At 39.5% G+C, this 15511-nt stretch overlaps 1 protein-coding gene across 3 annotated transcripts in view; it reads right to left on the reverse strand.

Moving 5' to 3' along the window:
- Nucleotides 1-2722: 2722 nt before the first annotated feature.
- Nucleotides 2723-15511, reverse strand: part of MCM8 (minichromosome maintenance 8 homologous recombination repair factor) — a 57240-nt gene continuing 44451 nt past the window's right edge. For 2 of the 3 annotated variants that reach the window (XM_058684922.1, XM_058684919.1), the window contains exon 19: nt 14420-14583. In XM_058684922.1, coding sequence (XP_058540905.1) covers nt 14491-14583 — 93 coding nt within the window. In that variant the 3' untranslated portion in view covers nt 14420-14490. Of the gene's footprint in view, nt 2830-12945; nt 13048-14419; nt 14584-15511 lie in introns of those variants that run through there. The other variant, XM_058684921.1, reaches the window with a different exon arrangement.

Here is a 15511-nt window from a genome sequence, read left to right on the forward strand (position 1 = left end):
TTATGCACATGTTTAAATACGTATGTTGAGAGAAAAATTAAACTGTACTAGCAATGTAAAAATAATTTTCTAAAAAAAATAATCCTATTGGAATCATATACCTACAGTTCTCATTCATAGACATTGGGTAATCCTGTCCAGCAGGAGTGGGCGGTATTTCAGCCTCTCCTGTCTTTCCAGCCACTGAATTGTCTTTATTCACTCTTTCCACTTCTTCCTACTTTAAGACAGTTTCTCATTGTTTCTTGGGATTTTTCTTCTCTCTCCTCCACGGTGTTCCTGCCGCATCTGCCTGTAATAGTTGGCACTAAGGGCATGCCTTGCTTTTTTCTTATCGTGGTAATTATTTCCCAATGTATACTGTTTCAAATCATCATGTTAAGTGTATGAAATGTTATATGTCAATTGTAGCTCAATAAAGCTGGAAAAAATTTTAATATAGTAAACTAATATATTTTTTCCTTTTTTTTTTTTTTTTAAGAAAGCCAACTTTACTATGGAATACTGATATCCCTGCTAAGTTATCGCAAAGTAGTACAGTAAAGTGTCTGGCATTTTGGCCTTATTTGTCATTTGACAATGACAGCTCAATACACAGGACTAAAAAGTAGGGGTGCCTGGCTGGCTCAGTCAGTGGAGCGTACAACTCTTGATCTTGGGGTTGAATCTGAGCCCCATGTTGGGTGTAGAGATTCCTTAAAATCTTTAAACAAAGCAATAAATAAATAAAAAGTAACAGTGCTTCTAGCAATTCATTTCCCTAACATTTTTTTTTTTTTTTTTTTTTTTTTGAGAGACAGAGTGAGCCCATGAGTGGGGGAGAAGGGGAGAGAGAGATAGAGAAGGAGAGAATCTTAGCCAGGCTCTGCTCTTATCAAGGAGCCCAACTCGGGGCTCCATTGCGCAATTTTGGGATCATGACCTGAGCCGAAATCAAAAGTCAGAGGCTCAACTGACTGAGCCACCCAGGGGCCCCTCCCTAACAGTTTAAGACAGGAGCATATCCAGGTATCCGTCTCTGATTTCATTTTCTAGGTGTCAATAAATGAACAGGTTAATCTGAGATGAATGATGGAAAAAATGCAGAAGCCTATGAAAACATACAGTAAGTAAAGAGTGTAATGTATTTCCTAACATAGTTTAGAAGAGGGCAGAGGAAACCTAAAAACTCTTCAGTTAGTATTTGGTTTGTAGTAAGTTCATTTTCTGTTTTATAAATTCTGTAATAGTTAATTTCTATCCAATAAGATTAAGTAAGTGGGCAGCTCACATGTCTGAGGGGATTGGGAATCTCTATCACTGGACCTTTTCCCAAAACTGGGAAAAAATAATTAGAAAAGTAACAAATCTACAAATAAAAATCCAAGTGTAAACACTAGGTCTCATGCTTCAAATTAATTTCACATTTTTATCACTCTACCCTTTTTATTAGAATTATTTTTTAAAAAAGCAAAATGTGCTAGTCAGGTATTTTATCCCAACTTCTCTAGCCAATCATGTAAGTGCTAACAGTAAAAGAACAAAAGAATATGAAAAGAAAAAGGATTATAAATAATTAATCTTGGATAATTTCACCAGTTGACAGTGTACTTTAGTTCTTTGAAAACATAAATGCTATTAACAGCCACTAATATCTATTGTGCAATCACAGTTATACTGTATTTGGCTCCTTATCCTTTAACTGATACTTTGTTAAGGAATTATAAAAATAAAGATCCTGCCCCTAGAGAGTAGTAGTAACTTGCCACTTTTATGCTTCCCTTGGTAAGCTGCAAAGCACTGAAGGTCTGGCTCTCCTAAATATTAACACATATTACTTCTTTGCTAAAAATTGGAGCCTGGGGGTGCCTGGGTGGCTCAGTTGGTTAAGCTTCCAACTTCAGTTCGGGTCATGATCTCATGGTCTGTGAGTTCAGGCCCCACGTCGGGATCTGTGCTGACAGCTCAGAGCCTGGAGCCTGCTTCGGATTCTGTGTCTCTCTCTGCCCCACCCCTGCTTGTCCTCTCTCTCTCTCAAAAATAAATAATACATTTTTTTAATTAAAAAAAAATTCCTGGAGCCTGTGTTTAGGCTTTTGAAAATTCTGCAACCTAATCATTCTTTCTCACTTGTCACTTCTATTTGAAACATAAGCTTTTTGAAAAAAAAAAAAAAAGAACTGTCCCAAATATATTAATATTTTCTGTCTACTGATAAACTGGTGGACTAGAAATATGTTTGCTCTCCCCTTGAGGCATAGGTTTGTTAACTTATATTAAGTTTTCAGTCTGGGACACACTAAACTTGAGCCACTTTCTGTTTCTTGGGACCAGAAGAAAATAATAATAATAATGCAAATACGTAGCTTTGCAAATGGATCTTGTATGAGTAATAATGATTGGAAGTTAAAGCGAACCAGAAAAATGAAATTCTTTCTCTAGGAATCAAGTTAAGTCTTGTAGGAGTGAGCTGCTGTTATTGACACTAAAGCCAGAGGTAACTGGTAACCCAAATAAGGCACAGGTCTAAATCATTGTGATAAATACGCCAATAGCCTTAAGTAGGAAGGAATAAAATGATTGGATTTAGATTTAAAACACACCGTTCACAAGAGAGGAAATTAGTGGTAAGGCCAACCTCCTCAGGACTTGAGAGGTTAGCTCTACCTGAACTCTATAATTTAGATTACTCTTTAAATTATTGAGAGATCTAAACTATTCATTTTTTTTGGTCAACTTCTAGTGCTAACTTTCCATCATTCCTTCCCACAAAAGTACTGATGTTACTAGAATAGGTGAACTATCAAGTCTTCACCTAAGAGTTTTTATGTGGTCCATTCTTGTAGGAACCTGTAAAGCAAATAAAAATGCTCACATATCAACAAAAAAGGAAGTAAAAAAAGGTTGGTTTCAATATATTTACCCACTTCCCTTAGTAATAAACTTGTTTAGAAGTAATGAAGGGAGGGAGGCCTCAGTAGCTCAGTTGGCTGGGTGTCCAACCTCAGCTCAGGTTGCGATCTCGAGTTTTGTGAGGTGGAACCCACATCGGGCTCTGTGCTGTCAGCATGGAGCCTGCTTCAGATCCTCTGTCCCCCTGTCTCTCTCTGCCCTTCCCCCCCCCCTCTCTCTCTCAAAAATAAACATTTTAACAAAAATCCTGATTCAAAGGGGCACATGCACCCCAATGTTTATAGCAGCACTGACAGTGGCCAAATTATGGAAAGAGCTCAAATGTCCATCAACTGATGAATGGATAAAGAAGATGTGGTATATATATACATGGAATACTACTGGGGGAGCAAAAAGAATGAAATCTTGCCATTTGCAACAACGTGGATGGAACTAGAGTGTATTATACTAAGCAAAATAACTCAGAGAAAGATATCATATGATTTCATTTATATGTGGAATTTGAGAAACTCAACAGATAAACACGGGGGAAGGAAAGAAAAAATAACATAAAAACAGAGAGAGAGGCAAACCATAAGAGACTCTCAAATACAGAGAGCAAACAGGGTTGCTGGAGGGCTATTGGGTGGGGGGATGGGCTAAATGGGTGATGGGCATTAAGGAGGGCACTTGTTGGAATGAGCACTGGGTGTTATATTTAAGTGTTGAATCACTAGATTCTACTCCTGAAACCATTATTACGCTGTATGTTAACTAACTTGGGTTTAAATTTAAGAAAAGATAGTTAATATTGCACAATAAGAATATAATATATAAACCACCTCCCTGATTTTTTAGACTGTTTATGTTTCACAAATATGAATATACCATCTTAGTACATAAAATTCTGTGCACCTGTGTGTGTATTTCTATACGAGAGATGCACAAGTGAAAATTCTGGACCAAAGTATATCCGCTTTACATATTTAATTCCTGTTTAACTTCCTTTCAAAAATGTTAAATAAACATATATCCAGGGGGCAGGGGAAGCATTTTTTTTTTTTTAAGTTAACAGAGGGATTTTTTAACATTATTTAGTGTATGACTTGCTTTAGTTTCCATTCCATTCCTCCTTCCTGTCAAAAATTTAAGAATCTTGTTCTCCTTTTTTGTAGCTTAGGGAGCCCTGTTTTCATGTTATTATCTATCCTTTGCATTTCAGGACAAGTGACGGAATTTTGGAAAATGATAAATCCCCTCCACTGTCCACCAGAAAAAAATTAAACCAATGCTGTGGACTCCTTCAGGGATTTACTTCTGAGAGAAACCTTCAAATGTGAGCACAAGATAATTTTTTTTCCCTCCACAGAATCCTAAGCACTTCAGTTAATTTTAAAGGAGTTCATACCGGCTGGCTCAGTCAGTAGAGCATGTGACTCTTGATCTGCGCGTCATGAGTTCAAGCCCCACTTTCAACATAGGGCTTACATAAAAAAATAAAGTTCATGTAATTATTGCACATGGAATGCAAGTGTGAGAATTTTATTTTTTAGTGTTTTGAATATGGTACATATTCTTCAGCTATTGATTTCCTGCACATACCTCATATTCCTTAAGAATTGAAGTTATTACCGTTCATATTTTCATAAACCGTTGTCTCCATACACTTCAGCATTAATATTTTTCCAGTTACATCAGGTTGTTTAATAACCTTATCTCTGGTGCACATGCTGATATATAGGATAAGAGAGTACAGGGCTGGGAAGCTCAGTACTGACAGCATAAAAACAGTTGTGTTTCTATGTCCTTTCTGTTATTATGAGCAAAGTACAGGGCTGGATCCCTTTTGAAATATTTTTTCACGTTTTTTTCATTAAAACAGATTTTACCCAGTAAAACTAGGTATTACCAAAGTAAGGTCTACTTGTGGAGCTGTCCACCAGAGCTTGGGATGGATTTTCTGGTGCTAAAGCAACACTATGTCTTCTGTTCTTGTCAATTCCAAACCCATTTCCCAGGAGGCAAATTAGACTAAATGTATTCTTTCCTTTTTCTCCCTACAAATACTTAGAGCATCATTGCATACCAGTCATGTACTAGATTCTAGGCCATCTGCACAAGTTTCTGTTCTCAGAGAACTTACACTATTGCACACTATCTGAATGTCAGCCCTGAAAAGATAAAAAAGTGTCTTCCATGGAATCTTTTCCAGACCTCCTATAGAATCTGGAGAAAGCTATTAAAAAATATGCAACACAGATTTTGTATAAAATTTTAAGAGATTCTTGTAGCCCAAAAGGCCCACTCACCAACCCCTAGGTAATAATCACTAGGCAGCACTCACAGCTCTGTGTTCAGAGCTCAGGTGGTATTATGCCCTTTGCCATGTTCCTAAGGGTCTGGTCTTGTGCTTGTTCCCTACAGCCCCTAATCTCATATATCAGGTGGAGAAAAATACAGGGATATCACCTTAGCTTTTCTTTTAAAGGTATTAACTTAGCAACCCAGAAATGCCCTTTATTCTTGGCCTTGGTGAAGGTATGTGACCTTTCTCTAAGAACTGCCAGAAAGGTGTCTAGTCCCTTATTAAGAACCTCTCATGTCCAGCTGCTGTTTAGTTGGGTAGATTCTGATGGTGCAGAATTACAGCCTAGAAAAAAAAAAAAAAAGCATTTTATGGTCTCATAGGGGAGGTGTCAATAACAAAATGTTAAAAACCTCCACAACTGAAATGTTAGCTGAAAGTCTTTTTCACTGAGAGATTCTCCAAAATTCAGAGAGCAGGAGACAGCAGACTGACATGACTTGCCTTTTTTTTTTTTCTTCCAGCTGTTTTCCAGTGTCATGATCAGATTTCAGCTCCTACTGTTAGAATACCATTTCTAAGAGGCACACCTAGGTGGCTCAGTTGGTTGGGCATCTGACTTTGGCTCGGGTCATGATCTTGCGGTTCGTGGGTTCAAGCCCCATGTCAGGCTCTGTGCTGAGAGCTCAGGGCCTGGAGCCTGCTTTGGATTCTGTGTCCCCCTCTCCCTCTGCCCCTCCCTGCTCATACTCTTTCTCTCTCTCAAAAATAGAAACATTAAAAAAAAAGAATACCATTTATAAGCTGGTGTATTAGTGTGCTGTTGCTCTTGCAACACATTGCCACTACTTAGAGCCTTCACACAAATTTATTACTTTACAGCTCTGTAGGTCAAGAGTCTGACAGGCCTCACTGGCCTTTAAACGTCAAGGCATTGGCAGGGCTGTGTTGCTGTCTAGAGGGTTGTCTCCTTTCCTTTTCCCAAGAGATTCTAGAGCTCACCCATATTCCTTGTCTGATGCCCCCGTCCCTCCCCGCCCCCCCCCCCCCCAAATCTAAAAGCCAACAGTATTGTGTCTGTTTGTGCCTTTCTTCTGCAGTCAGATCTTCTGCCTGACACTCTCCTTCTGCCTCCCTCGGGCACTTTTAAGGTCCTTTGTGATTGTATCAGGCCTGCCTAAAGAATCTAAGATAACCTCCCAATTTTAGGGTCAGCTGACTAGCAACCTTAGTTTTCCTTTGCCGTGTAAGCTAACATAGTCTCAGGTTCTGGGGACTAAGATGTGGCGATCTTGGGGGCGGGGGGCGGCGGTTGGTAATTACTCTGCCTACCAAACATGTGAACACAGTATTCTAAGGCGCTTCTCAGAACTTAGAAGGAGGGCCATTTTGGGGCGCCTGGGTGCTCAGTCGGTTAAGTGTCCGACTTCAGCTCAGGTCACGATCTCGCGGTCCATGAGTTCGAGCCCCGCGTCGGGCTCTGGGCTGATGGCTCAGAGCCTGGAGCCTGCTTCCGATTCTGTGTCTCCCTCTCTCTCTGCCGCTTCCCCCATTCATGCTCTGTCTCTGTCTCAAAAATAATAAATAAACTTAAAAAAAAAAAAAAAGCTGCTGAGGATTCAACTCAGTTAAAAAAAAAAAAAGAAGGGCCATTTTTAGTAGTAAAGATAATATACAGTCTCTGGGGGAGAGAAGGTTTGGGGCTCTCCAGTGTTTGGGGGATGTCTAGAGAAAGCCTGTTGAAATTATTATTCACTTATGGATGCAAACACAGAGGTCCTGCAGTCTCAGTGAACTATTCAGTGACTTTGCAAGTCAGTGTACTAAGAAGTTTATTTGAATGCCAAAACCTCGCTAAATTTTTAAACATTTTCATTTATTTTGATCGAAGCTGTATATACACCTGGTAACTAATTCCACTGTGTAGAAAAGCCGATGACGGAAATCAATAGGTACGCTCTAACTTTCCATCCCCAGGCCCACTCTCCACAGCAAACCTGAGACAGCTTTTCTGTGTTTAGTTCTTCTGATGGTTACCTCCATAACTTTACATGCAGCTTTGGGGAATTATTATTACCTCATAACTTTAAGTATAGCACACGATCTGGGTGGATTGCTTTGGATAAGGATGCATCAGTGAGGGTTTAGTTGCAGGAAACACAAACCGCTCTAGCCACAGCAAAAAGGATTCCAAAATGGAATTGGGTGCTTGTCCTAAAGTCAGGCTGGAGGAGTGGGAGCTCCATGCTGGGTCTCCAGAACTGACTCCTAGAGAAAAGCTGCAGGTTTGGCTTGGCATGGGAGCTGTTTAACCCACGACAGTGAGAAAGGGGGAGAATCGGAGCTGCTACCATCACACCACAGCTGCTGCTTACAGACTGCTAGGATTCACAGAGAAATTAAATGTCTCCTTGGCTACACGTGCCACCAGAAAATGACGAGCAGGAGATAGATGGCTCTCTCTTCACTTCCACCTTCCCGCTCTCACACAGGACAGCTAATTAGGGCAATCCTACTCACAATCAGAACTTTAGCTGCAAAAGGGGTTTGGGAAATGTTTCATTGCTTTCTAGTCTCTGAATGACAGGAAGGCACACTAGGAGGAGGGTGGAATGAAGGTTGGGTATCAAATCACTGTGTTCATGACCTTCACCTCTTTGGCTCGGCAATATGCACATTCAAAACTCTACCCATTCATAGACTTGTGTATAACCATAGCAACTATAACACGTTGATGCAAGAACCAGATTTCCCACCTTTATAAAAGTGTTATTTATTAAGGTGTCACTGACAGCGTGGTGCTTATTCATTCCTCTTCTGTTTCAGCTACATTCTCACCTTGATAACCTCTGTCCCAAAGACTAAATTATCAAGCTGATTATTAACAGTCCATTTAAACCACTAGAGGAAAATAAGAGGGAGGGAAAGCAAAGTGGTTAATGTACAGATACAGGCCTTTCCCCAGCTGGTCATGAAGTTCTAGTTAATGTTTAGAACTATCTTCCCTCCATTCCCATTCCTTACTCCCTTTTTGCTCAGTCAGCATCTCAGCTGGTCTGGATTCTTTACCTTGCAGAGTGACTCAAAGCTTCATTCCTGAGGAGTCTGAGCCTTTAGAGATCCTGCCTGTAGCTTTCCATGACCTTTTCTTTTACTGGTGGATGTGAACGTGGGAAGATTCTCTTCAGTTTCAGAAATGTCCTCCAGGCCCCCATTTGTAGGAGTGACCCAGTTTCCCCTCATTATTGGGTGCAACCCCAGTAAGCCTCTGTTTTCTACTTCACAGGTGTTAAGAGCCCAGAATGTTTAGGCGGCAGTCTCAGCCTCCAGTTCAATGGAGCCATTGCTATGTCCTCTGATAGAAGTATGCCTCCTTTGGGGCGCCTAGGTAGCTCAATTGGTTAAGCATTGGCTTAGGTCATGATTTCTTGGTCTGTGAGTTCAAGCCCGTGTCGGGCTCTGTGCTGACAGCTCAGAGCCTGGAGCCTGCCTCGGATTCTGTGTCTCCCTTCCTCTCTGCCCCTCCCCTGCTTGTACTCTCTCTCTCTCAAAAGTAAACATTAAAAAAAAAAAAAAAAAAAAAAGTATGCCTCCTTTGGAAGACCTCTAGCTGCTAAAAATTGGGCTTCACTAACAGTGATAAGATACAACGCTCACACCTTCTTTCCTAGGCCTGTGTATCCTGGCTACAGGAGAAACAGAATCATATAGGAGTCACTAGCTCAGAGAAGATCCCAGACTTGCAAGGTATTGTCACCTATCTGGCACCATAACTGAATCGCTGTTGTCCATTCTAATGTTCTCTAGGCCAGATGCTTTTGGCTAATGGGGTACATAGTAAAGACAGCATATGAACTTCAACCCATTGCCTTACTTCTTCAGTTGTAAAATGTCTTCATGAGAAGTAATATTACATGGGATATCATGAAGGTGAATAAGCTGAGTAAATTCACATATAGCATTGCTGAAAGAAACAAGGCAGGAAGGGCAGATATCCAAAATAAGCTCCCTTCTCCCCTCCAGTGAAAACAAATAGCTGCCCCCTCGGGGCCCAGCGTAAATTGATCTCTCACCAAGCAACAAGCTAGTCCCCCTGAAACACCGTACTGTGTTGTTTCAGGATAGGTGCCTCCACTGGCAAATTAGATACACAGCAATGGTGATCGTCTGTGCCAGTCTTGGTGAGGGGAAGTTTAGGCTTGGTGAGAGAGCAAGCTGAACTGCCAACCTTGGCCTCATGGTCACTTTGTTCATGAACTCATTGAGCAAGGACTGGGGGGGGGGGGGGGGGGTGCTAGAGAAATAGACTAGCTGATGTTCATGGAGTAGGTGACATCCATTTAATTATGAAGTTCCTTTAGTGAGCATTCACATGGACACAAATATTCTCATACTCAGAGCACATTCTGAGAAGCTCATTCACATGCCTCTTCACCAGACTGACGTTCATTCAGAAAATATCTACCGTGTGCCTTTCACATGCCAGGTACTGTTATAGGAACAGGGGATTTAACAGTGAAGATAGTAGTAAAAATTTCCCATCCCTATGGAGTTTACAATCTAGCTGGGACTAAGGAAACAGACATAAAGATGAGTAAATTACATAGTATGTTATTTCGTGTTGATTGCTACAGAGAAACACAGTAGGGAAGGAAATTAGGGTGGGGGGAGTGCAGTTTTAAAGTGTCCAGGAAAGATGTCGCTAAAAGACTGACATTTGAGTAATGACCCAAAGCTAGTTGGGAAGATGAGCCATGTGGCTCTCTGGTGGAAAAGCAAACTGGATGGCAAAGACCCTAAAGACAGGAAATGTGCCTGGCATATTCTAGAACCAGCAAAGAGACCAAATGGGGCTGAAGCAGAGTGAGTGAGGAACATGAGAGCAGTGGGATTTCAGGGGACAGTATGAACATGGGGCAAATGTAGAAGGCATCGTTTTGTTTACTAAACAGCTATTAGCTGCTCCCCAGAGCTCCACACCCCCCTCCCCCATTCACCCAGCTATAATCTACAGTGGTATTCTGGGTTTCCCGGGATTAACGTCAGCTCACAAGCAACACGTGACATTTGTTTTAGGTGTATCTTGCATATAAGAGTTTGTGAACCCATCTGAAAGTCTTTTAGTTTCAGCAGGTGAGTTGAGCCCATTTGCATTTATTATTATGACATACTTAGATTTAGGTTGACTTTTGTCATGAATATGTTAGTCTCTTATTTTAAAAACTTTTCATGATGTAATGTTTTCTTGCTGTTTTTGTGCTTCTATTCTAAAATTTGTACCTGGGATTTGTCTTAACTGGGCATGGTAAGCTAACAGACACGAGACAATTGTCTTTGAAAGCATTAATTACATTTACCAAGAGAAGGGGGCATATGCCACAAAGGGCCACATGGGGAAGCACCCGGATTGGTCAGGAGGCAGGAGTGAGGGGAAACCCTAGGCCTTTAATTGCTATAGTTGGTGGGAAGTTTTTAGGTAGGGATGTCCCCTACTGGGCAGGAAGTGAAACACTGATGGGGTTTGTGGTTTAGTTGCAAAAGCTGGGATTGCAGAGGAGATGTGAACAATTTTGGCTGTTAGGTTGGCCTTGTGATTAATGGATGCCAAATGAACAGCACAATATGTAAGAAATCACAGAAGAGTTTCTTCTGATAATTTGTTACCTTTTTCCCTGTGATTTTATATAATAGTAATAGCCTTTGATTTTTTAAATAGTATCTATTATTTTCCTCTTTCAACACAATGTCGTATATTTAGACTATATTTATGATGTATGAACATACTACTTATATAGTATATATCCTTTAGTATATTTATACTATATATATAAATATATATAATGTATGAACATACCATTTATGTAGTACATATCCTTGTCCTCTCTCTCATCTACCATTTTATTTTGTTTGCTGTTATCTGACTTCACTTTTGTGAAATATGCTTTTCATTCTATTAATAGATTTATCAGCATTAAATACCTTTTAAGCCTCCACCCCAGCCTTTAAAGATGAAGTTCTCATATTTACACTATATACCTTTTCCCTCCTATCTTTTTTTTTAAAATCAGGACTTAATATTTATATTCTGTTCTGTGGCAGTTATCCCCACATTTATCTTAGTTTTTATCTTACAGTTAAATATCCAATGTACATTGCCAATTTTTCCCCTGTTCATCTAGTTTGCTATAAGTCACATTTTGGTAGATTCTTCAAGAATGGTTCATGCTTTCTGAGTTCTTGTATGTTAGGATGTGTTTGTTGGCTCTATATACACGAATGATATTGGTCTGGCAGTCTAGTACCACTTGAATAGTCTCATAACAAATGAGAAAGTTTGGCTTTATTGGTCTTGCCTCACTAAAGCAGAACCCAAAACATTCCCTAGCACTCTATGAAAGAGGCATAGAACCTGGCCTCCATCAGTCAGGTGTTTCTGAATGAGATTTCTATTTTTGAATTCAGCAATTGAAACAGACCCTGTGAATAACTTTTTGTGGCTCTTTTGGTACGTGTTGGGGAGGGGGACATTCTTCCACCTTTCTGCAGGGGCGGTCATTTCCCAGTGTCCCTGGTACAGAAGTGGCATCAGTGGACCAGGGAGGCGCAGCACTCTCCTCTAGTGCCTAGTGCGGCAGTAGGGTGACAGTGGCTTGGTCTTCAGACCAATCCTAAGGCATGGTTTTAGAAACTGCTCCTTGAAGCTCAGCCTTGGGTTCTCCAGTCTTCCAATAATTCTGTGAGCTAACCAAAATTCTTTTAAAAAACCCTAATTTTCCTACTTAATCAAGTCAGGTTTTTTACTATTTGCAGTCAAGATGCTGCAAACTATAGCCAAATGGGCCAAATCTGGCCCACTACCTATTATTATTAAATGTTTTTTTTAATTAAAATATTTACTACTCTCAACATGACATTTTTATGAAATTCATGGGCGCCTGGGTGGCTCAGTTGGCTAAGCATCCGACTTCCGCTCAGGTCATGATCTCTCGGTTCATGAGTTCAAGCTCCACATCAGATGCTGTGCTGAGAGCTCAGAGCCTCTTGTGCTTTGTGAGTCCGAGCCCTGTGTTGGGCTCTGTGCTGACAGCTGAGAACCTGGAGCCTGCTTCAGATTCTGTGTCTCCTTTCTCTCTGCTCCTCCCTTGCTTGTGCTCTCTACATCTCTCAAAAATAAACTTAAGAAGTTAAAAAAACATTAAAATAAACTTAAAAAAAACAATCTTGTAGGCAATGTTCCATTGTTTTACTGATGAATATTGCTTTGGAGAAATTTGAGCATAGCCAGATTTTTTTTTTCCTCCTTCATGGTGGCTTATCAGTGTGACTTCTCATTTAACCTCTCCTGTTCTATTTCTTGTGTTCCAGCAAGATCCAGAGAAGCTGCTGCTGCCAACCTGTATGCCATATTCACACTATTACAAACATGGGGTTTTACTTTTTACCCCCAAAGATATTTAAAGTATACTTTAAGAAATACACTTTGTTGGTTTCTTCTAAGATATTCACCAATAGGCATCGTCTCGCCTCTTCCCTCCTGTAAGGCTACCTGGGTCATCCTGACAGCTTTTGGCAGCTTTTCCTAGTGTGTTGGGGTTTGGGGTTTCAGTTGTTTCCTAGTTCACAGAAGATGGACTATATATTTGTATTTCTCAGTTTCCTTGTTGGTTTTGAGCAACTTCATAGGAGAAAAAGAGGAGAATGCCTCCATCTTATTAGAAATCCTTTTTATGCTCTTATTATTTTTCATAGTCTTACGTCAAATTGCTTACCTACTTTGGTTAAGTTCTGTGTCCTCATTCACAAGTGGTATAATCACCCACTGTCTGTGTATCCACCTCAGAGGGGTATGTGTCAAAAATCCGTTCCACCTGCTGGGGCAGCAACAGAATAAAGTGGAGTCTTTGTCCTTACAAAGCGGTACAAGAGAGGATGGCTTGATCCAGAATAGTGGAACTGGAACCAATTAAAGATACTGAGCAAACTTGTTGATGGACTGATACAGGGATAAGAGAAAAAAAGAGGTAACGGTAACACCAATATTTTTGGCATGAGAGACCACCAGGATAGTTATTAAACATTATACAATTTCAGGATACCTGGGAAAAGGGAAGATCTAAGCACCCTCTCAAGAAGAAAAAAAGGTCACATGCTATGAATAAAAATCACAATGGCCTTGGATTTCTACACTTGATCTTAGCCAAAAAGCTGGGAAGCGATTGTGGTCTTGGATTTCTAAACAGCAACATCCAATTTTAGTTTTACAAACTAAAATTCTATGCCCAATCCAGAGGTAAGGGTAGAATCTGCCTTATGAACTTTTTCTCAGGAAGCTACTAGAAGATCGATTCTGCTAAAAGGAGGGAGTGAAACAAGAAAGAGGACATAGAACTAAATTGGAAAGAAATGGGAAACTGTGTATGTGTATTTATGTACGTACACAGAATAGGAGAACAGCATCCTCACCCTCTGTGTAGTGAGTTGAGGCGGCTTGGTTTTAATAAGCCTTACACAGCTATTGACTTAATATAGGTACATATTTGGGGCCCCTGGGTGGCTCAATTGGTTGAGCGTCCAACTTTGGCTCAGGTCATGATCTCATGATTTGTGAGTTCAAGCCCCACATTGGACTCGCTATCACTGTGGAGCTGGCTTGGGATCCTCTGTCCCCTTTTCTCTCTGCCCCTCCCCAGCTTGTACTCTCTCTCTTTCTCTCAAAAATAAACATTAAAAAAAAAAAAAAAAAAAAACCAAAACCCACAGGTACATATTTAACTTTGGTAATAAAACATAATATGGTTTAAAATTTTTTTCAGTAACTAAGATGTTAAATTAAATGTGTCAATATAAAATATTTCCAAACTTTTTTTGGAATTGAAAGTTGGTTTCAATTTATTTCTGAAAGATATTCATTTTTTGTGTGTCAGAGCTATTTATACATTAAGATGTAACTTAGCAAATGTTTACTCAGATGGACATTTTATAGAAAAAAAGTAAGAATAAAAGAGGTCAAAAATACAACTATATATAATACATATAATTACATCATTTAAAAATATAAACAATTTATTTTTCTCATCTTTCAGAGAAGCTGTAAAAACTAAACACATGGCTTTATCACTTCTTAAATCTTTTTTCCTATTACATTAATTTTAGGACATCATTTTCCAGAGAACAATATATATATATATATATATATATATATATATATATATATGTATTTTTTTTTTTTTTTTTTTTTTTTTTTACATACTCTTTATTACTGAGATAGTTTTAAATTGCTAATAATCTCAAGACATCCTGGGTTGGTAGTCATTTTACATAGTTTGAAGTTGGTAGACCTTTGGGCCTTTTTTCAAGAGGTAACCTTGGTCATTTAGTGACCCGATAAAATTTTCAAAATCAGCAACCTGGAATAAAACATCAAAAAACAGCCCATTAAATAATATGCAAAAACATGATTTATAAAATGAATCTCTCAAACCATAACATGCATTTCTCAAGTTTCTTGGGCAAATAAATTTATTTGTACTTCCTCATAGAGAGAAGTGCTTACATATGAGCTTTCAATTCTATTGTGAGATTCTATTCTATTTGATTAGCCGAGCTAATCAAAATTAAAAACTCCAGTATCCAGAGTATTTTTTGTATTTGTTTTAGATTAGCTTCAAAACAGAAATTAGAGTAGCTCCAATTTTGAAATTGAGTGGGCAGTTTTCCATATAAACTGTCTTACATGTTTAAAGTCTTATTACATTCATTTTTACTAAAACTTTCAAGTAGCAGAACAGGTGAAATCATGTCTATTTTTTTTTAATGTTTATTTATTTTTGAGAGAGAGAGAGAGAGAGAGAGGCAGAGAGAGAGACATAGAATCCGAAGCAGGCTCCAGGCTCCGAGCTGTCAGCACAGAGCCCGACGTGGGGCTCGAACTCCCAGACCCCAAGATCATGACCTGAGCCGAAGTCGGCCCCTGGAATCATGTCTGTTGAACAAACGAGGAAACAGAGATGCAAAGATGTAAGATGACTTGCCCACAAGAGATTTTGTCAGAAAAACATGGAAAGTGAGTTTCTTATGTTTCCTTCAACTATCAAGATGCTAAAAAAGAGGTAGGTATGCATTTTAGATAAAAACGGCTGGGTTTTTTTGTTTTTGTTTTTTGTTTTTAGGTAGGCTTCACACCCAGAGTAGGGTCCAACATGGGGCTTGAACTCATGACCCTGAGATCAAGATCTGAGCTAAGACCAAGAATGGGATGTGTAACTGACTAAGCCACCCAGGAACCCTAACACTGCTAGGTTTTTTTTGTTTGTTTGTTTGTTTGTTTGTTTTTAA

The sequence above is a fragment of the Neofelis nebulosa genome, chromosome 9 (assembly GCF_028018385.1).
Source record: "Neofelis nebulosa isolate mNeoNeb1 chromosome 9, mNeoNeb1.pri, whole genome shotgun sequence".
NCBI lineage: Eukaryota > Metazoa > Chordata > Mammalia > Carnivora > Felidae > Neofelis > Neofelis nebulosa.